This window comes from Acanthaster planci, linkage group LG11 (genome assembly GCF_054643075.1).
Source record: "Acanthaster planci isolate LZ-2023a linkage group LG11, COTS_SCS, whole genome shotgun sequence".
Taxonomy (NCBI): Eukaryota; Metazoa; Echinodermata; class Asteroidea; order Valvatida; family Acanthasteridae; genus Acanthaster; species Acanthaster planci.
Window position 1 is genome coordinate 9,386,756 of NC_141787.1, and position 23,539 is coordinate 9,410,294.

General features: G+C 43.7%; 1 protein-coding gene across 2 annotated transcripts; it reads left to right on the forward strand.

The window, feature by feature from the left end:
- Positions 1 to 80: 80 nt before the first annotated feature.
- Positions 81 to 21,406, forward strand: LOC110983861 (complement C2-like). 2 transcript variants are annotated; one of them, XR_002598790.2, is made up of 16 exons: positions 81 to 308; positions 1,105 to 1,245; positions 1,607 to 1,669; positions 2,626 to 2,820; positions 5,911 to 6,126; positions 6,402 to 6,611; positions 8,277 to 8,459; positions 9,043 to 9,225; positions 9,656 to 9,897; positions 10,852 to 11,005; positions 12,564 to 12,674; positions 13,025 to 13,246; positions 15,256 to 15,404; positions 17,232 to 17,318; positions 17,998 to 18,192; positions 19,063 to 19,200. XR_002598790.2 is itself a non-coding variant. In XM_022243477.2 (16 exons), the coding sequence occupies exons 1-16, from the start codon at positions 239 to 241 to the stop codon at positions 19,527 to 19,529; spliced, it is 2,904 nt and encodes a 967-aa protein (XP_022099169.2). In that variant the 5' UTR covers positions 83 to 238; the 3' UTR covers positions 19,530 to 21,406. The 2 variants fall into 2 exon arrangements, 1 of the variants encoding a protein (XP_022099169.2); XM_022243477.2 differs by having other exon boundaries at positions 83 to 308; positions 17,232 to 17,334; positions 19,063 to 21,406.
- Positions 21,407 to 23,539: the final 2,133 nt, after the last annotated feature.

Below are 23,539 nucleotides of genomic sequence, written 5' to 3' on the forward strand. Positions count from 1 at the left end.
TGTGATACAAATGTATGTAGCGAAAATAAACATCACGCCATGTGCATCGCTTCCGCAGTGTCACTCGAACTCTTCGTGTGGAGGCGTGTAATTAAGGGGGTCGCATTGTAGTTCGTGGTTCAGTTGTTTCGTCGCGCAGCCGAGTTTTGACCAGTGCTGTCTCGCGCTGGCTCGCAAAATCTGGCTTTATTGCCGGAATCTTCTCCGAATAAAGTTGCATTAACGCTGAGGGCTTACGATGGTAAATCCCGCCGCAAAGATCGTCGTCTGCCTGGCGATTCTGCTGCTTGCCGTAGCGTCTATTTCAGGTAAGGACCATTTTGTACTCTAAGCCCAATTTCATGGAGCTGCTCGGGAGGAAAGACTGAACAGCAAAATTATCTGGGCGCTAATCTGAAATGAACTTGGGTATCCCAACTTAGCATCAATGCATGTTACGCCCGAACTTCTGGCTGTCCGCGCTAGCACCCATTTCGATGCAAGATATTTCAGAAGACAGCAAATTTGTACCCTGCAGCTGCACGATGTTCTTCCTGCTTGTTTATCCCGTTCTCTTTCTCACCGAAACTCGGCTCAGACATAAGAGGACTCGCCGCAGCTTATCCCGAGAGCCCTTGATCAGTGTGTTGATAAGTTGTGGTAACGGCATTAGGAATGGTCAATGTATATGCACACCAGTACACCCTCTAACGACGTGCAAGAGAGTGAGGGCACATTGCGTGAAACATTTGAGGTCGCCGTTCTTTTCAGACTCCCACCAAAAGTCACAAACATATTGAGTTTTTCTTGCCCTGCATGGTGCTACTGCAAGCTGCTTCACACTGTTTTCCCCATATATGCATGCAAGCCTATAAATCTCTGCTTTGGTGATAACAATAACTATGGTGAAATTTCTTAGGGGGAACCCGAGGGTGCGACAAGATCTTAGTTACTTACATCTCCAAAATTTCAAATGTTGGGCACCCGAGGCAAGGACTTCCATTTGAATGGGGACACCTCCTGGTAGTTATGCCAACTGATAGTAGATCACGATATCCCCCGCAACAATAGTTTTGATAACAGTAGGCCTATACTTAGTGAACGTAAAATGTCGTACTAATACAGCGGGAGAAGGCTGCCCAGAGCCCCCGCCGGTGGCCGGCGGGACGTACGAGTTCGGTGCTTATGCCAGACCTGGAGCTGACGGGTGCTACCCGGAACAATCCTTGGTTGTCGTCGTCTGCCTCAAAGGCTACCAACTACAAGGTATTATACTTTCGTTTCGGTGTATTATCCTGTCTAAAATTTCCATCTGGCCCTGGAGCTTAAATAGAAACAAAATAATAAATGTAACATTGTTCAGAGATCTGGGATAGCGGAGCTTGACACCCTGCGAATCGCACAATGGTGTCAGTTGATTGCAACATGAAGTATGTAGTGCGATTGTATCTACCATCCAAATCTATTATGACCTTACACATGTCAATACGCAAGCTCCCCTATAAAGGATGGAAACTTTTAACTACCGATAATCGATGAACATGTATGTAAGGTATTTGGTGTACAGCGAAATCAAAAAGTGGGAGAACACAAGAAAATTGGCAGAACAAAATCTTTTCTTTAAAAGGTGGCGATTCAATCATCTCTTGTAACGAGAATGGCGAGTGGTCCGCATCACCGAAATGCCAAGGTAAGTGCATCAGAAACAGGTTTTTTTTTTGTTCAAAAATCAGCCTCTTTTGCACAGACATCTTTTTCGAACGGTGCATCTCAACGGAACTATATACAGAAGGCCAGTCACGCAAGGCCTTGATGGAACCTGATTTAGAATTCAGATGGCCATTGACTATAATTACCCCTCGATGCAAAGGGTGTCGCCAGGGTATTTCGTTCCCAGGGTGAGAGCAAAGCACTTTTTCCGGGTCGGAAATGGGGGGCCAAAGCTCTTAGTAGTTGAATAAGAGTCAAATTCCAGATTTTTTCTAGCAGATTGGTGATTTTCATCCCCTCTCCTCTTCCCCCCCCCCATTATTAAAATCTTAGTTTTCATTTTTTTTCCGGGTCGGGGTGAGCGCCCATTTGCTCCCCTCGCGATGCTAGTTGCTCAACACCTGAATTTGTGAGCAATGACTGATTCTACAGCCATGACTAGCCCTTGCCTTCCTTTCCCGAAGTTAGTGCTTGTCTAAGACACGTGCCGCGGAAGCACCCCCCCCCACACACACACACCTTTCGAATTGGGAGTAATCCCCCCCCCGTCCTTAGCAGGTTCTTTGATGGCTGATGCCTGATGGTCTCACAAATGCCCCCCCCCCCACTTTGAAAATCATTCCGCCACAATAGTATCTAAGGGTGACCCATCAACCTCCACCCCACCTCCACCCCCAAATGAAATCCAAACGTAATATTTGTTTTCTCCCAAATGTATAAGTCTGAAATTGTTTAGAATGTTATCAAAGTTTAAGACTTCTTTCAAATTTGATGGTGCGTTGTGGAGATAATCTAATTTAAAATACCAGACTGGGTCATTCTTTTGTTATTTCCCGGGTAGTGTCAGTTTTAACCTTTTAGAGCGAGGGGAAGGGATTTGAGGGACAAGTTAGAAAGATGACGCCGTGTTCCTTGTGTGAAAACGGTGTATTTCAGTTAGAGGCTGTTTGAGACCAGCGAAGCCCTGGAATGGAAAGGCGGTTCGATTTAAAGGGGGCCGTCGAGTAGGCGGACGGGCCGTCTTTAAGTGCAAACCTGGATTCGACCGAGTCGGCCCGGCGAGAAAGACCTGCACCGTGACACCACGGGGCGTAGAGTGGACTGGTCCCGGTGGGATCACGGAATGCGTAGGTAAGAACTTGAAATGCCGCGAATAAGCAGTTGCATTAATTTGTGACCGGGAGCTTGTTTTATACACAACACGCTGGGGATCGGGGGGTGGGGAAACTCGACTTGAATAGAGGCTAAAATCGTCGCGCGGGAGGATTGTTTACTCAAGGTATCGGAAGTCCAGCATTTCAATAGGGAAGCTTCCATGAGGTGTCAACACTGGTTGCCTTCTCATGAAACATTTTCCTCTAGGATAGTGGCAAATTTGATCAGCGGCAATTTGTTAACCACTGGTCGATTTTCCCTGATGCCCGAAATAAATTGAATCGACCACTGGTTGACTATTTGTCGCTGATGGGTGGTGACTTCATCCAAAACAAAATTGTCCTTCCATGGAAATTCGAAAACGAGGAGAGGGGGATTGCTGGACACCACGTGACATTAGGTAACGCTGTGTTACAGATGCTCGCCACACTTGCACCCCCTTACATAAGAACAGCGTATTCACAGCATTTTCTTATTTCCTCTTTCCAGTACTACTGAATAGGCCTACATTTTAATTGTTGCGAGATTAAAAAGAATACGAACTCTGCTTCTTTTCTCAGTGATTTTTTTTCACTTTTATTTTCATTTTAATATTCATTTATCAGATTTTTATGTTAATATTTATGTATCAAATACTAGCACCAAAACCCTAAGAAAACAACACCATGCAATAAAACTTAGGATTTCGGGACCGTGAGTGAGGCTTTCGATATTTTGTCTTGTCGAACATCATGTCAAATAAGTCAGAAGCCGCATTCCCTTTTGAATCCCCCCATACCAAACGCTGGATATGCTACTTGTGTAGGCCCACCTCAAGTACTTTACTTGCCTAGCTCCCACGTGTTATTGCTAATCATGGGAAAGGTTTTGTACTTTCGCATCATGCGAAAACACATCATCTAAGAATAAAACCTGCATGGGCTGCAATGCAAGAACTTTTCTTGTGAAAATTACACACACTCTTCAATATGAGAAGGTCCGATTAACTATAAGAAGTATCTATAGTCGCCGTTTAAACTAAGTCAGTTCTTTCTCGCCATGGAAACAAGGTTACATTCATGTCAGTTCGGAAAGCGGTGAAATTCTCTCCAAAGAATGAAATACCCACTCTGAAAGAGTGAAAATCACTCTGAATGAAGATCCATATAAAGGAAACTCTTTTTCGAGTTGTCGTTTGTGTGGCTCCTTGGCAGAGTGGAACTTCACTCTTTCGGATATGTCTTCACTCTTTTTGGAGTGGTTATAATTGTGAAGGACTCACTCTTTGTGAGAGTGAAATCTTCACTTGTTTGCATTTAGAGAGATAGAGGCACTATAAAGTAAGATCAGGGCCTAAAGAACATTTCCCTGGGAAACAGCAGTGGAAGTGAAAAAAAACTTATTTCATTTTGTCTGTTGGGTTTTATGAGGATTGAGAAGCAACAAATTTTAGTCTCTGCTGAGTTGTATGCGGACTTGGTGCCCATGCCGAGTTGAAGTATCAAACCATGCCGTGCATTTCCATGGCAACACATGCAGTATCCAGTCCACCGTTCATGTTGTTCTCCCGTAACGTGCGCCCTTTACTGTACATTCACACCAACTGTCAAAGTCAATCCAGAGCTGGAAAGGGTAACAATCCTCTCACGCAGCGACATTCTGCATGAAGGAAAATGTCTGGATTACACTGTCTGATACTGGTACCCTGAATCCCCACGTACAGGAATATTAACAGTTGCACCACTGATCTACACACCACACGACGATATGCAGTTTCTTTCCTGGCTGACTTCCCTGAAGTAGTAACAACTGATGAATCGAAATTTGTACCAATGTATATAATCGATTGTAGGTCAACTCGCCCCCTGGCCGACTCACCCCTTACCAGCTCGCCCCTTACCAACTCGCCTCCTGACCGACTCGCCCCCTAGCCGACTTGCCCCTTGCCAACTTGCCCCCCCAGCCAACTCGCCCCCTTACCACTCGCCCCCTGACCGACTCGCCTCCTGACCGACTCGCCCCCTAAGTTTGCCAAGCACGTATGGCCGGCCCATTCACCATTTTAAAAAAAATACAATCAGTCAGAGATGGACTCAGTGATTGCTGCCCTTAAAAATAGGTTCTGGGGTTTGCAGCTGGCACTCAAAGTTGAGTTTGTTTAAAGCTTGGTGGATATTCCCTTCGTGTGAAATTGGGGGTAACAATATTTTTTTTTATATTGGTAAAACTACGGTACTATCGTTTGTATGGGCCATGGCGCAGCGTTTCCTGTGTATGTGCGAACTATTTCAGATAAAAAAAATGGTACATATTAGGCATAATGCCCGGCGACGCAAACCTACGGAAGTGTTAAGGAGACATGATTAATGACAAAGGGTGTAACGGTCGCTATACACTTTCAGGTTCCGATAACTTCACAGGATAATGGGGCGTTAAAAATTGACATTAGCGTACAATGTACCACTATGACTTCATACATCACACAAAAAGCTTATATCCAAGAACCTAAATCAATTTTCGCAGTATATGTGAGGTCCCAGTCGAGTGAATTAGCAAAAGAACACTATAACTAACTAACTAACTGGATATCGGGTCACTTCAAGAAAATACAGTCACATACCCAAATAATAATGGGACGGAGGGTTCGAAGTTGTTGATCCTGAGGGTATGTTGGATGTACAAATAACCTAATCAGACAGTGGACGTAGGAAGCGTTTGAATAAATAAGTGATTAGTGGTGATGTGCAAATATCCATCACCGTCCGTGAGTCGTTCGTGTCGCGTCGTTGGTTAGAACCATTGTTTTTTGGGGTTTTTTTTAATACATTGGGTCGGCCATATTTGCTTGACGTTCCGAGGGGGCGAGTCGGCTAGGGGGCGAGTCGGTCAGGGGGCGAGTCGGCCGGGGGCGAGTCGGCCAGGAGGTGAGGTGGTAAGAGGCGAGTCGGTCAGGGGGCGAGTTTACGAAGGGGCGAGTTGGAAAGGGGCGAGTCAGTAAGGGGCGAGTCGGTCAGGGGCGAGTTGACCTGACACCATATAATCTGAGCTGTAATCCTATTTTTGTGTCTTGGACATGACAAAAAACAGCCCAAAACAGCTGCAGGAGTCCGGGTGTTTTGCATGGCGCCAACTGGACACTGATCGAATCGGACAGGAGAAGCCACCACGAGGACCCAACCTTCAGTCCCAACACCAAGATCAACGTGGAGTGCTGGCCGGGCTTCGTCTCAACGGAAGGCCCCAGCGTGCAGATCGCATGCGGAATGTCGGGCGAGTGGAGCCCACCCATCCCAACCTGCCGTGGTGAGCTAATGTTGCTGCTCATTAAACGCAGACGAGCGATAACCGAATGCAATCACAGAAAATGATGCACGAAGCACGCATGATGTTTTTAAATTAAAGCCTGTTTTCGAAATCGACGTAAATACACGCAGACGGCATCGCCAATCATGCAGTTCCGACGATACACAGTCATACGGAAACACAATAACCATTTTAGGTTTGGGGAAGTAGATTTATACTTCTTCAAGAGAACAACAATAAGGTTTCTTTGACTGATGCCTATTTTTATTAAACAGAGGTGATATGCCCATCGCTTCTTGAGAGCGAAGCAGACATTGACCATCTGCACAGTACCATGGAAAACAGGACTTACATACTGGGAGAGGTAGTGAATTACCACTGTGATGCAGGCTATCGCATCCTTGGCAAGACCCGGCGGCAGTGTTCTGGACCGAATCTGTACTCTCCCAACCGGACTTGGACGGATCTCGATCCGATCTGCTCAGGTACGTCCTTGGTATACGGGTTGTGCGGCGAGAATATTGGGCGGGCCCTCGGCTCAGTGATTTAAAACTGGGTTCACATTTCTAAGACCTGGTAGGCCTATCATATTCGAACGGGCGACCTGGTAACTTCAGTAACATACTATGTGGCGTGATGGGCCCTGTACACGAATCACTGTGTATCACAAAACCGAAGGAATTGTATTCCGAAATTAAAGGTGTCCGTGTGGCTGGAAACTTCTTTGGAGGAAAAGAAATTGACTGGAACAAAATAAAAGCAACAATACACCATGGCAAATTTCACAATCCAGTGTCTGACACAAGACATTTTGGGGGCCGCGGTGGAAGAATAATGTGTGTTGATTAATTATTCCCATTGAAAATAAATCGAAATCACTGAAGACCCACGCATTTCTGTTTTTTATGCAAATGAATATCTGAAAGCTCCTTGAGTCTCTTCTATCGGAACTATACCTTTGAAAGTGTTCCGCTGACCACTGGCCTCTCGTCACTAATCCAACCGTTCAAAGTTTCGAACTTTCAAAAGTATTTCACTGACAGTGGCGTAAGTTTGCGCTGGAAATCGGGGGAGGGGTGGGGAAAGGTGGGGCGACTTGCCATAAACATTTGAAAAGCGAGGGGGGTGGGTGACACCATATGACTCTATAAAGAGGTCGATGTTCATGATATTGATGTACATCTGTTGGGTGATGGCATAGATTTTGTGGTTTGTTTTCCTCTTTTGAGTGATATTGAATGCATTTTAGTCGTTGGAAGTCTGAAAGAAGTTTCATAATCCGCTTTAATTTGTTGCTCACCACAAAAAATGGGGAAGGGGTTATATACCCCCCCCCATATCCCGGGATATACGCCCATGTTCACTGGCGTGTTCCTGAGGAGAGTAGTCAGCTTTGTTTCAATGGAATACTGCAAGACCCCCCACAGAGCGCGATTTTTCTGTACAAACAGGATAACCGCAGGGGTCTGAAGTCGGTAGAGTAAATAATACATTGAACAGTATGTGCTGCAACATGCGCTCTCCGAAAACCTATGGGCAAAGTTAACGCAGATACGAGTCCCAATACTTGCCCAATCCTTTCCCAATCCCCAGAAAAGGTGACACTTTTCTGGGTCTAAATAGCCCCCCAAAATGTCATATTGACGCGGACAAGTGTCATTTCGACCTTGAAAAAGACTGCGCAAATCATGGCCGACATCCCCAGAGAGTTTAGACTATTTAAATATTTGCGATTTTGTCTAAGTTTCCCTCGTCACACAATGTAATGACATCAGGAATTGCCGGTAAGTACAACTGTTTGTGTTGTTCAGGGCTATCACGAACTAACGTGGATATCGTGGATAGTTCCTGCACCACAAATTGTGATATCGTGTGTACAAAGTCTACGGACGGTACGTGCACCAAAACTATCGTATACGTCACTTCGTGGTGTAGCCAATCATCATGCATATAAGGGCGTTCCAATATATTTCCACATGCAGTTCTGTTGTAGTGATGAAGTTTTGTGTCTGACGCTTGACTACTATGTGTCATGCTCTTAAGCATTGATTAAAACCTCAAATCTAATGCAGTCTCCGAAACTGAGACATGGCGTGATGCCATTTTGTCCAAAAAAAGGCTACAAGTATTTGCGATGTTTCGCTCAACAGAAATTGAATGCCCAGACCCAGGTCGTATCCAGTTCGGAGGCAGTAGGTACTTAGGGTCTACAAGAATTGGAGGAAGCGTAACTTTCCGATGCCGGTCTGGCTACAGACTCCAAGGATCGGCGGTCAGGCATTGTCTACCTAACGGGAGGTGGAATGGAACACTCACAACATGTGATCATGAAAGTGAGTTTTCAAATTTTCAAATGCTTGGGTGAAAGATATAGATTTTGAGTTTCAGAAATCCACCGTGTCCTGCGCAGGATTCAAGAACGTGTCGTGGTGACAAAGAACAATTTTCGGTAACACCACTTGGTGATACCGGTGGATTTTCCTGGTAACCTGTGCACAAAATATACCCTGGATACCAGGCAAAATCGACCAGTGGTTGACCAATTGTTGTCTCTGGAACTTGCGGTTGAACCATTTGAATCAGGTAGACAAATAGATCATTGGACTAATAAGGCGATACTCACTAAATCTGTCAAATAATAAGAAATTGTCAGTCTGGCTTCACCAGTCATAATGACTGACTGATTGTTACCAGTATTTTAGATACCCTATTCGCCCGGTCAACATGCAAGGTTCTTTTTCAACCGGAAAAAAGTAAATAAACAAGAGCGCCAACCAGTTTTCGAGCCCCAACTCTACGTTCGAATGACCCCCACGTTTGTTAATGACCAAGCTGACGGATGGAAAGTCGACTATGCATTTACCAAAATACCTGTAGTTCCATGCACTTCGCTGAGAAGGTTCGTTCCCTCGTCAGGTTTCTACTGCCCGAATCCCGGCATTCCTATCGGCGGGCGAATGGTCAACCAGCACAGGGTGCGTTTCCGTAAGGGGGAGCGGGTGTCGTACGAGTGCAGCAGGGACAAAGTGTTGATAGGCTCGGAGGAGAGAGAATGCCTCAAGTCGAGAAGCTGGAGCGGGGAGCCGCCGACATGTGAAGGTGACTCTCTGTTTCATGTTTGACTCGACCGATCAGAGAGGGCTCATTGCTCATGATGTCGCTGAGGTCATCACATTTTGTCACATCTGGGCATTACATAAAGATTTTACGGGGAAAACCAACATGCCAGGAGCAGATTCAAAGGGGGATGGGGTCAACCCCCTGCTCTGACACCCAAAAATAATGATAAAACAAAATAATAATAACAATATTATAATGGGGCTATTATTTTTTACATCAGTAACAATATAATGCATTACCTATTTGTCTGCCTGTCGTTCATATTCGGACATAAAAATGTATCTCTAACGGGAATGACTCACCGCCGGAAAAAAATCCGGGATCCGCCCCTGAAATGTCCTACCCTTTCTCACTTGTAACATGTGTGTTTGCCTGTAGTAATTTTTCAGTAAGACTTGTCTCCTAACAGGGCCTTACGACTTTGAGGACGCCAGCGAGGTAGCAGCGAGATTAGGATACACCTTGGACGGCCTTCCGACCGATCCTCAGGACTCTGTCTCCGAAACCCCGGGCCCTAGAGGCAGGTTCATAGATCTTGGTTACACAGGAGGGATGGACATCTACTTTGTCTTTGATGTATCTGGAAGCGTTAGAAACAGCATGGACGGCTTGACATCCAGCATTAACCTCGCCAAAGCTCTCGTCAAAAAGGTATTTATTCATGTACATGTACTCTGCACAAGCCGGGGTGTAACATCAGTGTCATCAGAGGACCACACCAAACACTTTTTACCGGTGTTAAACTTGTTGGTGTTATTCAACACTTTGGGAGTTAATTTTTTACCTTTTTTTTTTTTACAAAGGGCTCAGTTAGGTTTCATTTTTTGTGGTACGAGCTGTCGATATTTCCTTCGTCGGCCGTTCACTGCTTCTTTGCAATTCATTGCTGTGGAAGATTGTTTTCAAAAGGGGACATTAAAGCGTCCGAAACTTCCATATGGATCAGCCGACAGCGCAACGCCGTGATGGACCAATAGCTGAGATCCAACGACTGCGCACTATGCATGACGCAAGACGTGTCTCCAGCATTTGGTAAACAGTGGCGTGAATCTGTGGCGGAAATTGTGGGGAGTGGGGGATGGGGAAAGGTTGGGGGATGACTTGCCTGGCCATGAACATTTTTAAAAGGGGGAGGGGGTGTTTCACCATACGACTCCATGTAGAGGTCGATGTTCATAATATTGATGTAATTATGTAATGTGTATTCAGAGAGGCATATTTATGGCTTTTTAAATTGTTTTCCTTTTTTTGAGTGATATTGAACACATAGTAGTCGAGGGAAGTCTGAAAATGCCTCACAATCTGCTTTTATTTTTGGTCACCACAAAAACGTGTCTGTGTGTGTGTACAGGGGGGTTATTCAATAGTCCACCACCCCACCTCAAAAAGTGAATGGGATATATACCCCCACCCCCGGGATTTACGCCCATGTTGGTAAATACATGGAAATAATGGCATACTAGTGTGACTGAAAAAAATGGCTTACAGCCCTGAGGCATGCGGCCTTTGAGTTGATATGTCCCTTGGTGTGTCAATCTTTTAGAGAGCATCTAAGGTGCTCCAGTGAACCTCCGTTTCCATTTTGTACATTTTGTCCATATCCAGATTGGTGGTTTGGATGGTCCTCGCCGTGCTCGTTACGGCGCATGTGTGTATGCAACCAACGCTCTTTCGCTTTTTGGAGTCTCCGACTCTCAGTCATCCGTGAACACCTTGCTTGAGAACATGATCAAGAATCCTCAACACATTCGGGATCTAGGTAAACTGGTGCTTTTCACGCGAAGAACTGCATGTGCATTCCTGATTCAACCATGACGGACCATTATACTCAATAAATGATTTGCCGTTAGGGCAAGTTCGACCGACGTCAACAGAAAGATTGATGCATTGTTGGACTTTATAGTTACGTTTGTCCAACAGTGGCATATTACTAGTTATTATTGCTCTTTCATAACCTGCCTATATATAAGTACCAGAGGCAATGTGCCCATCCCAGTGCCCAGTATTAGGGCGGCCAATATTTGCAGACAGTTCATTCAAGTTTGGTAAACAAATTTGCCTCAAAATACCCATTTGTTTCTTCAGAGTCGAAATGGCTGGTTTTTTTTCACTTAGTATTCAGTAGAAGTATTTATGAGCTGATGGCTAAACATTTGCGCAAGATTTGTGAATGGTTATTCTGGTTATGCTCTGACAGCCTGCCATAGGTTCGACTGGTTGGCAAAACTGAGCTTATGACACAGGCAAAAGGTCGGTCTATTGTTCGATACTGACCACTTTTGAACAATTAAAAGCTGGTATCACGCCCCCCCATACAAACTCTGTTCCTGGGGTTGAAATCCAGATTTATCCTCAATCAAACTACCCTGTATGGTAACTCCACTTTTACATATGCAAAATTATAGAAATACAGGGTTGAGAATCTTCAATTTATATATGTATATACATGTATAGTGGAAATAATTGTCTCTCGTGACTTTTTTCAACGTCCGTTGTTGTGCCTCCTTACTTCAGGCGAAAGCGAAACGAACGTGAATTTAATATTAGCACTGCGAATTCGCAAAAGTGGAGCACATTTCATCTCGCGCGAAAGTTCCCTGCAATTCTTTCATGACCTCAGATTCGCTTCGCTTCGGCATTTTCCTGTAGTATGAACCGACCTTCACGTACGCAAAATACAATGGACGCATATATATCCGGTTCGTAAGTGTGACGTCACTTCAGTTTAAACCACGCCCACTGCACACAGAGTTACATGCATTGATCGCCGTTTACGTGGGACAATGGAACCGGAAGTTAACGCGCAACTTCAGCGATCGTCCAACGGGAGCCTGCAAAACGTGGCGCGCCTGCCCTTGTGACGAAGTCACTTACGAATCGGATACAGGCAAATTAAAGAAATATGGAAAGGGCTGCGTAGCACCGTGATTAGAATATCGACAAGAATACAATATCAAATCAGTGCTCTGAAATATATGATTGCAAAGCTTTCGATAAATGAGTACCTTCTTCCGGGTAGGCAGATTCAGGGCAAGCAGATTCAGTAACCGAAAGCTCGGCAATCACATGTTTCAGAACTCTGATTTGATATTATATTCTTGTCGATATACAGACAAATTAGACGCCGTTACTGTGGTAGCACAACGCTCCCATGAATTCCTAGACAGGTGGTACGCGCGCGTTACATGCCTCTTCGACCAATAGGGTGTCGTGATTTGCTAAATGCACATGCGCGCGCGTGTATGGCGTCTAATCGGATTAATAGATATAACAGAGGGAAGTCTTAAAGTGATGTTCACAACGTTTACTTTCCACAGGAACTGGGACCGCTACTGGTAAAGCACTCCAGCTTGTCCATGAATTCATGATACCATCAGCCGGAGAAAACATACAAGAATCAAAGAAGTACCTATTCCTATTCACAGACGGTAAGAGGCCGGTAACAAGAATTGATCGGGGACCACATTTTGAGGGGAGGGTGCATTTAGGGTGGAGGCAAACAATTTGAAACTGTTTTTATGTATTATTTAATGCCTTGTTATGGGTGCATGAGGCTGCAGTTGGGGGCGTTTTACATGCTTTGTGAAGGAGGGAAAATGAACTGGTCCACAAACTTTGATAAAGGTTTGATGTTTACAATAGAAGGTTGAAGATATTCAAAGTATCAAAAATATCGAAGCAAACATTTCCTGCGGCATGCACCATTGCCTGGCAAAATTCCAGTTACCTCTCATGTATAAGTTTAATGTTTGAAATTATACTCTCCCTGTGATTATAGGCAAGACGAACATGGGTGCCAATGTTGCCCGACCCAAGACAGAAGCAAAGACCCTCCGCAAGAGGTACGATGTCAAAATCCACTGCATTGGAGTGGGCGACGAAGTCGATAAGAGTGAACTGCGAGATATCGCCTCCAAACCGGTCAGCGATCACTTGTTTGTCGTCGAAAACGCTAACGATGTTTACGAGGTCGCCCAAAATCTTTTAGAACAAAAAATCGGTAAGTGCTTCGGAGGTCTGTGTTTTCCTACTTTTTAAATTTATTTTTAGAGTTCCGATTCATTTTGGGTCGTTTTGGTCGAGTGGCTGGTCGCCCAGTCGGTTCCCAGGCACAACGACGTCGCATTTGGTTTCTTCTTCGTGTCCGCACCTGGCTCCCTTAGGTCCACACGTAAACAAAGCGTCACGTCCTACTGATCGATTCGGGTGTGTGCATGGGGAGGGGGGTAGTGTGTTGTGGGCCCGCCTTGCGATGACAGAATTATCTTTGACTGGCATTTTTTTCAGGACCGTGTTGCTGGCGGGCAAAAAACTTACCCCATAACGAATTTGTGTCCATAATAACTTTCATTCTCCCAACACGCATGCAGTCCCCACAACTACAGTGCCAGTGAGTTCACGCGTGTTCTTTTACAGCTGTGGAGTGTTTCTTCCACTCGCGCGCTACTTAGAGGATTTCCTATCTTAACAGTGGTCGTACTTTCTATGCGACCCGTTCTGGTTGCAGTTGGTATCTAACTTTTACGCCAGGGATCAAAATGGGCAATTGTTTGGAACGTGTGTTGAACTTTTTCATCCATAAAGACTATACACAGAGTGTAATCATATCGTTTTGTTGGTTTCGTTTGTTTTTGTTTGGTTTTGCTTAGAGGTTCCCTAAATTTGCTCTGCTTTGGTGAATCATTGCTGTGTAAGTACATGTATACAGGGCAGTAACTTGCATATGCAAGCAATCCACTGGTTCATAATTTCATTAGAAAAACCTATGCACTGAGGGGAGTCTTCCTGCGGTGACAACACATGCAGCAGTTGTCCAGGGGTGGTTTAATTTCGACTAGTCAAAAAGGTCCACTTCTCAGTACATTTATTTAACCAAAATGGAGTCTCAGATATTATATTTCTCGCACAAGAGAAGGATATAAGTTGCAGAAAAATTGATTTCTGCTTCCCTTTACATTAAGACATACACTTATGTAGGCTTACGCTACAGACAAACTTTGCAAGTTGGACCCAGATTATGCAAGAAGTAGAGATAAGGCTGAACTGTCGTCAATCCAGACGCCTTGATTTATATTACACATTATTGCCATAACAGATAACATCTCCCTAACTTGCCGCAGTGGTTACATATGACAATTAAAATAATTGTCATTATTCGTATGTCAGCCATCTTAAATTGAAAGCGAAGCTAACTTTTTCAAGGGCATCTGAAAGAATACACTGAAAGAAATGAAAGCACTTCAATAAGACTTCGTCACACGTCGTTGATCCTGATGAAGAGTTTAAAATGTGTGATCTAAATGTTTTAAGCCACGTTTGAAAAAAAGGAAAGTGCAGCCTGGAACCACAAATAGTCTGGCACCACCCCAATTATGATTACAATGAATAAGATTACGCTATACTAAATATCCCCATATAGAAAACAGTGCAAAATCAGACCAAAAAAGCGCCGCCTGTTGACTCTCTGTTGAGGTTGGCCTTCGTTTATTTTCACGGGAAATTCAAGATTATGGCCAGAAGATCACTTTCCGTTCAATTTTATGGCGGTTAGCCACGAAGAAAAATTTATTCGCCTTCCCCGAATATACCCGGCAGCTCTGAATGTAGCCGCCTGCCCCTATCCAAAATAGGCCGGCAATTTGTGTTTTTTTGTGAAAGAAAAGCCCCGAACTGGAAACTACCATTCCCAAATTTGGGATTTACAGAAATATTCTATGATCCCTCCTGATTATGGCATATCTTATTGTAAAAACCCCGTGGGATCACAAAATACAACGATTTGGTGAAATGCACCCATCAGACAGATTCTGGGAACATTGGTAAAATGATCTCCCTGTGAACAAGGTCTAAGCCTAATTCTTTCCCCTCTATTTTTCAAAGTTCGATATGTGTATTCTGAATTTTAGAATCAGGTCTATGTTTCCCGACCTACAGCCGGCCAGACTTATAAAATAAAGATCATTGACTTTAATTAGTTTTTCATCGCATGCAAATAAAACCTTTTCTCAGATTACTCACGCTGTGGGCTCAACAGACCCCCAAAGACGCGTGCAACTGGAAGAATCGTCGGCGGGGACAATGCTCAACAGGGTATGTGGCCCTGGCAGGTGGCGCTGTTCTGTCAGAAAACGTCAGGATGTGAAAGCTCAAAATGCCCGGTGAGAACGACTCGGCTTACGAATTAAACTGTACTCTGCATGTTCGAGACCAAGGGGGCACTTACATGTAGTCTTGGGGCAAGACGCTACAGTTTAGTAACGGATTGGAACATCGCCAAAAGACAACGCTGTCACGAACCGTTATCACTCACGAACCGCTGAAACACTGTAAACAGTGGCGTCTTCATTAAGATTATGGCGCTCTAGTCAATGATCTCAAACTCTGTACGAAACAAGATCTTGCTCTGCATGTTCTCACATTCTGGGCAGTTAACTTTTTACATTTGAACGCACACATTTTAATCCTCTTTTCATGGATTTTTTTCCTTTCTGGGGAGGGATGTTTGACGGTATGGCCCCACAACCTCGTAAATTTTGAACGAGTGGACCTCCAACACCTTGTAATACGGGCGATTCACAATATTGCGCCTCCAAGAGTTTGCAACGCGTTGGCCAATCACAACGCACGAAATTTGTCAACTTTTTCCCAAACGCACATTGGGTCGATAGATTTCGCGCATTGTGATTGACCAACGAGTTGCAAACTCTTGGAGGCGCACTGTTGTGAAATGCCCGTATTGCAAAGTTCGAGCGACGACTAAAATTTGACAATTGTAGTTCGACAAACCCCATTCGAAACGTTGGATGGTTTGGATGATCAAGTCGACCATTATTTTGGAACCAGTGCCGGGGCAATATCGTCATACGCTGGTTATCAGTAACAAATTTCAGTTACCAGTACGGAGGGAACCATTCACATAATAAATTGTATACGGGATGTGCAAGGGTTGTAGTCAAGCCAACGGAAAAACGAAAGGGTGGGGTTTACAAAACAGTTCGAAGAGGGAAGTTCGAGTGTAATTGTGTTGTGCGTACACAGAAGTACACGCGAACAGCTGCAGTTCGCCGCAGCCGAACTTGTCCTTTGCAGAAACACGTGACTGGTAAATCTACGATGTCCCACTAGTGCCCTGAAGCATAATTTTTTTAAATGTGAAGCATACTTTTTTCAAGTTCGCTTTACGAGACATATTTTCCACAGTTCGTCATATTGTTATACGAGATAAATATTTTCAAGTCCGTTTTAAAGAGACCAATTTGCCAAAGTTTGTTGTTTTTTTCAGATACACCTTTTCCATATTTGGTTTTTGGAGCTATACAATTTTATGAGATCTGCATGTTTTTAAAGAAACATTTAGGGGGGTTGCGAAATACTTTATTACGAGATATATTCTATCAAAGTCATTTTTACGAGATATATTTGGAAACACTCGTTTAATCATTTTTATTTTAGATATATTTTTAGATTGCACGGTAAGCGTTGTCTATTGAACAACTTGCCGGCCTGATACAATAAACACTCTATTCCAATACATCTCGTAAACGTCACTCTTTCAGAAAACAAATAAATATTTTTCTCTTTCAAAAATATACCTAGTAAAAACCAACTTTAAAAGATGTAGGCCTTTCTTTATAAAGATAGACTTGAATAAAATATATCCCAATATGTAGAAAAAAATTCCCCAAATTGTTTTTTTTTAAAAAGGCCTAGCTCTCTTAAAAACGGACTTGCAAATCTGTATCTCTTAAAACGAATTTTGCAAAAACATTTCCACTTCACATGTTGAAAATGTATACCTCATGGCACGTTTGGGCATCCGTAATATGCAGCGCCAGATTTCGCACGTACTTTAAAATGATGTCGATAAAACGAATACGTTTTTACAAATCCAAAACAAAAACCTTAGTCAAAGATTAATCAAAAACCTACAAACACAGATATCTTTGTAGATCTCTATTCACTCCCTTTGTGTTTTACTTTTCCAGCCCTTATTTTACTGCGGTGGCAGCATCATTGCTCCTAATTGGGTTTTGACTGCTGCACACTGTTTAAGAAAATGTCAAGCACCCAAGGTTAGGATATACACAGGTAGGGTATGGAGCAACGCATTCATGAATACGGGCGTTTCACAATAGCGTGCCTCCGAGAGTTTGCAACGCGTTGACCACTCACAATGCGCGAAATCTGTCGACCAGAAGCGCGTTTGGAAAGGGTCGACAGATTTCGTGTACAGTGATTGGTCAACGCGTTGCATGCTCTTGGAGGCCCACTGTTGTGAATCGCCATGCTGATAGAACAGTACACATATTAAGAAACTTAAATAGCGCTCATGTGTCATCTTTAGTGCGAGTGGAACTCTGAATAATGCAGTGTGTCTCTGTCTCGTACACCACAGTGAAGGCCGAAGGTGGATTAAGCGTGTTAAAGACATGGCATAAAAAGTGTCTAAACTATAAGCGCCATTTTTACAGTGCAGAATTGGTTCAGACATTGGATACAACAAATACTAAACGTTTCACATTCTTGAAATGGGAACAGTATTTTCATGATTTTCTGGTCCATCTCGTGAAATTTACTATTCAGCCTGAAAACTCATGAAACATTTTTCTTCTGTTTCACATTGTATTTTTTTAAAATATCTTTCATAATTTAGATTCGACACTATATCATAGGCCTATATTATATAGGGTGCGTGTGGTGAAATGATGTGGCTGGTTCACCAGTAACTCGAATGCTTTCCCTTTGTTTCAGGTATTCTTGATATATACGCAGAATCACTCCGCCAATTTGACAAAGCTCAAATGTACACCATTGACGCTCAAATACATCATGAAAACTTCAGCCAAGTCACATTTGATCACGATATTGCCCTGCTCAGGTTGAGCAAGAATGCTACACTCAGTCCCAACGTTAGACCTATTTGTCTGCCACAGCCAACAATGCAAGGTGAGGTCACCCATTCGCAACGATCCCAAAAATTAAGGCGCCTTTTCAGATGTACGTTTTGTGGGTGCGTTGCGTACACGCTGCGTTCTTGCGTTTCACTTTCACGGACACAAAATCGACTCTGTTAACATTCGCTCTTTGCACTTTGCTTTGCACGCTGCTGCTATAGGCATGCAGAGCCGCGATCTCGATCTTTACACAAGCCGGTTCAGCGATTCCCGCGTAAGTTACTTCATAATACTGCGCGTGCTACATAGCTCTTAATCTTATACAATGCGATTGGACAATGAAATTATTCGAAAAGCTGCGTTGACTTTAATTCCCAGACGCGAGGTGGAATCGGCCAATGACGCGCTCCGATTTGTTTATGAATATTTATGAGGTGTAGTAACTCAACAAGCCCAAGGTCTTTCGGGAACAAAGCGCGCGCGAGTCAGCGTACGGCCCGGCTACGCCGATAGGACAGATGATCACGCGCTTGCAGCTGTTCCCAAATAGCCTCGCACTTGACGTGCGCTGTTAAAATACCAAATTGGCTTATACAGGAGTGCGGCAAACAGATGCCAATACGGAAAGGGCGGACCAACAAGCGCACATAATCGACAGCCGGCCTTTGCTCACCCCAAACAAGTTTACTTGCCGAATAGAGGTGCACAAACAATGTTGACTTTTAAGACCCTCTCCTCCAGTAATGTTCTGTTCTTTCTCCCCCTTTTTCGTCTCATATTTTCTCAGACAATGACATAGGCCTGGCTTCTCAGGTTCCCGGCAAATGGCAGAACAGATCCCCCATACACGTTTACTTCAGAATAGGCTACTGTAGTTTATCTGATTTGTGATATCTGGGTTTGTGTGCCATTTTTTCCCCAGATGACGCAATTTACTCAACAGACGGCAAGTCTTACGTTACCGGCTGGGGCCATACGGAAGCCTTCGATGTTAGCGTCGACGAAGGGCGGTGCAGAAACCCCAAAGGCATTACCAGTACGCGTTTCCTTCAACAACTTGCCATACCCTTGCGTACCAACGAAGAGTGCAGTCAAAGTTTCAGCAGCGGTCGCTACGAGTGTCGTTTCACCAGTGATTACAAACCCAACATGGCCTTCTGCGCCGGCTACCCAGATGGGAACCAAGATGCCTGTAATGGGGACTCCGGAGGGCCTGTCATGAGAGAGGTGGACGTCGGTGGAAGCCTACGATGGGTCCAGATCGGTATTGTCAGCTGGGGAGAGGGGTGTGCCGTAGAGGGTCGGTACGGAGTGTACACAAGAGTTTCGGCATACAAGGACTGGATTGAAGAGCATATTCGTCCAGCGGCGTTTGCAATAAGCCACTGAACCTTACATGAATATAAAGAGTTGCTTAAGCACCACCCGCAATATACACGTACTCAGACTTCATCGTTGCAACAATATTGTGCTGTTTAAGTTTGATGAAAGTGTGTAAAAACTCTTCTTAATATACTGCAGGATATATATAAAGGGTAGCTACAATCAATTTTTGTAGCAACACCTTCAAGTGCACGTGTCTGTCACGTTAAACCTTATTTTCAACATTTGTTTCACTGTTTAAAGGGTAATTTACTGTTTTTTATGCTACTGAGTATTTCAATATTCATGAGCAAAACTGTGATGTCATTCCAAGAAGAAAGCTTTTTTTCTCATTGCTGATTCATTATCGTTTGTGTGCATAGCAATATCAAGCAAGCATCCATCCCTTTCTCAGAAAGAGTTTCAGTGATTAAATTCTGGGTTTTCAGTTTGAACAGGAAAACCTGTGCACTGAACTACTTTTCCCTGGATGACATCACAGCAACAGCGCCCTCAATTGTCCGGGAACGCTTGGATAATTTTAAATGTTTCAAGAAGAGCACATCCCAATGTATTTAACCGAAGAAGACCGTGAAAGCATTTCCATACATTAGAAAGGAGTACAAAGTTACCGAAAAATTGTGTCTGAGAAAAAGTCATTGTATCTACACTTTAAAGTTTGCGCCCGAGGCGGAAACTGACTTTCCAATCAGTAGCAAGCCGCAGTAAGATGCAAAAGCAGTCCCGAGACATTGTGGTTTATTATGGAACGAACGAAAATCCAGTTATCACAAAGCATATGAAGCAGGACTGTTCCTGGAAGTTCCTTGTTTAAAACTTTTGTCACAGACGATTATCGTGTTGGACACATTTGTGAAGGCAGTGATGTAGGGAAAACATGACGTAAAGCGAGGGTCTGTCTTCACAAATCGTGTGTACTCCATGCTTGATTAGTTTTTATTTGCCAACTGCAATGAGTTTTTATTCCACATTATATACCGAAAAAGGGAGGTTTAAGATTTACCTGATTCTTGCGAAGTCGGAAATTCAAAAGAAATCTCCATGATTGCAATGAGGGAACGACTTTAGAGTTTACGTCATATCGCCTGGTACTATTCCTTCCAATATGTCGGTGTGTTGAACACGGAATGACCCATATAATTTTTATGCATATGCTTTTGAAAGGGTTTTAATTAATTGCAGTTTTACCTAAAGGCTGAAATGCAGATAAAACACCAGTATAAGGTTTATGTTGAAGAAGTACGCAGAAAGTCGTCTAACAAATTTGTAAGAATAATGCGTATGATACATTGTTGAATCTGAATCGTTTGTGCTTAAGTGTTACTCTGTTTTGAGAAGACAAATACTGAAGATACAATAGGCACCTCAACAACTTTGAATACAGATTTTTGAAATAAATCTAATTACGCAGAGTGACAGCGTAAATCTTTAAGCCTTAAATGCTTCAAACATTTGCAAGAAAGTTAATCCTTTTTTCTTTGATCCCAAGGGACTAGTCTTCGATGATGATGAATGAAGAAACCAATCGTACTAAATGCAAAATGCTGAAAAAATCGATCTAACAATCTCAACGAAATTTGTAATATTGTGTAAAGAAAAGGTGGGATGTGAATCTTGTTTGGCAGGGTGAACATAACGTTGCATTGGTTTAATACACTGAAAGTGACAATGGTTAATATGAATGCATGCATTTTAAAGGGCATCGAAACAGCTTCAGGCACTACCTGTGTAAAACAAATGTACTGTACAATAGGACACATGGATGTAGCATTAGACATGATATGTAATGCTTGAGCTCTAAGGCAGAATAACACACATATAATACGGGTGATTCACAATAGTGCACCACCAAGAGCTTACAACATGTTGGCCAATCACGATGCGCAAAAGTTGTCAACCCTTTCCAAACGCGCATTGGGTTGACAAATTTCGCGCACTGTGATTGGCCAACGCGTTGCAAACTCTTGGTGGCGCACTATTGTGGAACGGCCGTATTATGCAGTGCTGTTTTTTTTTTGGAATGTTTGTTGTCTCTCTGTGCCACATGGCCTGAACATTTTTCATGACCCTAAACGGGGGCGGGGGTCCCCCCTGACATTATCTTGAATGTCACCGGTAATGCACTTTATCCTTTACATTAATGTCTGGCAGTAATTTGGACACCGATTTGAGGAAAATCAGATGAACTGTTCTAGAGAAAAGTCCATTTCCTGAGACGATTCAACTAAATTAACGCGCTCAGTGTGCGCGGGCCAACACGCGCGCCAACACGCGTGAAGCAAAGTGACGACAACAGAATGGTTTGATTGATTTTGAAACTTCACAGATCCATTCAACATGAATGGCTTTCAGAAAAACAAGATCAAGGATATGACAGTTGAGCTTTATGAGCTATTTTGGCCGTCCCCTCCCGACGAGATGGTTCAAATAAAGTCCGGGTCTTCTAGGGTTAGATGTTGATACCATGGGCGAGTACAAGCGCGAACGAATAAAGGCCACGTCCCAATCTTAGGCCTCGTATACTGCAATCACTCACACATTTGTGTATTATGTCTTGAGTCAGCTCCAGCTCTTGGCCTGCCCTCGTACTGAAGCCTTAAGTTGTAAGTTTGTCGCAAACCCCCTTGAAACACAATCCCATTTTGACTTGAAGGTTTGCATATACCCGTATAGGACATACTCTTCCAGCTGGTGGTGAGGGAAAAGGGACAACTGCTTGACCGTAAAATGGAAATCGAAAAAAGAAATTCTTGAAACTAGTGATTTTCCAGTAAAGAGAGAGAGTTTTAATACGGGCGATTCACAACAGTGCGCCACCAAGAGTCTGCAACGCGTTGGTCAATCACATTGCGCGTTCGGAAAGGGTCGACAAATTTCGCGCGTTGTGATTGGCCAACGTGTTGCAGACTCATGAGGGCGCAATATTCTGAATCGCCCGAATTGATGCATAATGTTGCATTATATTAAGTTATTTGTTTACGTTAATTAAGAAAACTTTGTTACGAGCTGCAATTCTACTTTTCTATGTATTCACCGTTTTAATTGATGAAAGATAGAAAAGATAGAACTAAATGAGGCTGACAAGTGCCAAGAAGCGTCAACAAGTCCTGTCAAAATCAGCTTGCGGTTTTCAGCATCAAAGTTAACGTATCAAGGTTTCAGTCGGGGGGGTGGAGAGATGGGGCACATTTGCCGGAACGATCCCTCTTAAAAGAATAAAAGCTAGACACGTCACTGCTTTTAGTCCATAAAAGATTCTGAAATTACAAAAAGGTCGTTACGAGTTGAAGGATTGGTCGTCTGTTGCATCTCGTTATGTACGAAACAACAGTGGCATAACTCACTGTGTCGTGCTTGTGAGCGCGACACAGTGAGTTATGCAAGTACGGTTTCCTTTTTGCGACGCCAAGGAGAGTGCGTATCGCGATATCGGGTGTTTTTGTTCTTTGATAGGGCAGGGCTGGTTAAGCAGCAGCCGGTCAAGAGAGGGCGCCCTTATCCACTTTTCAATTTCTCGGTTTCTCTCGTTTTCTTTTGATTTTAGTTGACCATTAACTAACTCCAAAGACAGGAATATTCACCTAAACTGAGTATGCCATACCCTGTTCGCATGTTCGATTTACCTCCATGGGGCGCCCCTCCTTTCGGCGTTAATGCCGGGTGCCATCGCTCCCTGAGTCCGAGTCTTTCCTTTTCTGTCAGCGGATGCTCCGTGCCACCCACCGTCGGAGGAGCAAAACATGGCTCTAGATGGTGGCACATAATCCTTTGGCAACTAAGAACACCGGTAAAAACTTGTAAACCCCCCAGTGTGAAAAAATCTCCTTCAAGACGACTTCATTCCAATATTGGAGTCGATAATTTGGCAATGAAAAATTGTTGTCGAGAAATTCGAAATGCTTTCTCCGGATTTGGTCATCCTTGGCTCTCGGGTCGTTTTGGAGTACTCCCTTACGGTACTGCCCCATTGCATGAATTAAAAATCTGTATAGTTCGCAGGAAATAAGCAAGTTCGA

Bases quoted from the DNA above. Each gene is read 5' to 3' on its own strand.
- LOC110983861 (XM_022243477.2), top strand. From the start codon at position 239: ATGGTAAATCCCGCCGCAAAGATCGTCGTCTGCCTGGCGATTCTGCTG. The intron at 1,670-2,625 runs GTAAGTGCATCA...GGTGTATTTCAG, and splicing joins CGCATCACCGAAATGCCAAG to TTAGAGGCTGTTTGAGACCA. The intron at 11,006-12,563 runs GTAAACTGGTGC...TACTTTCCACAG, and splicing joins TCAACACATTCGGGATCTAG to GAACTGGGACCGCTACTGGT.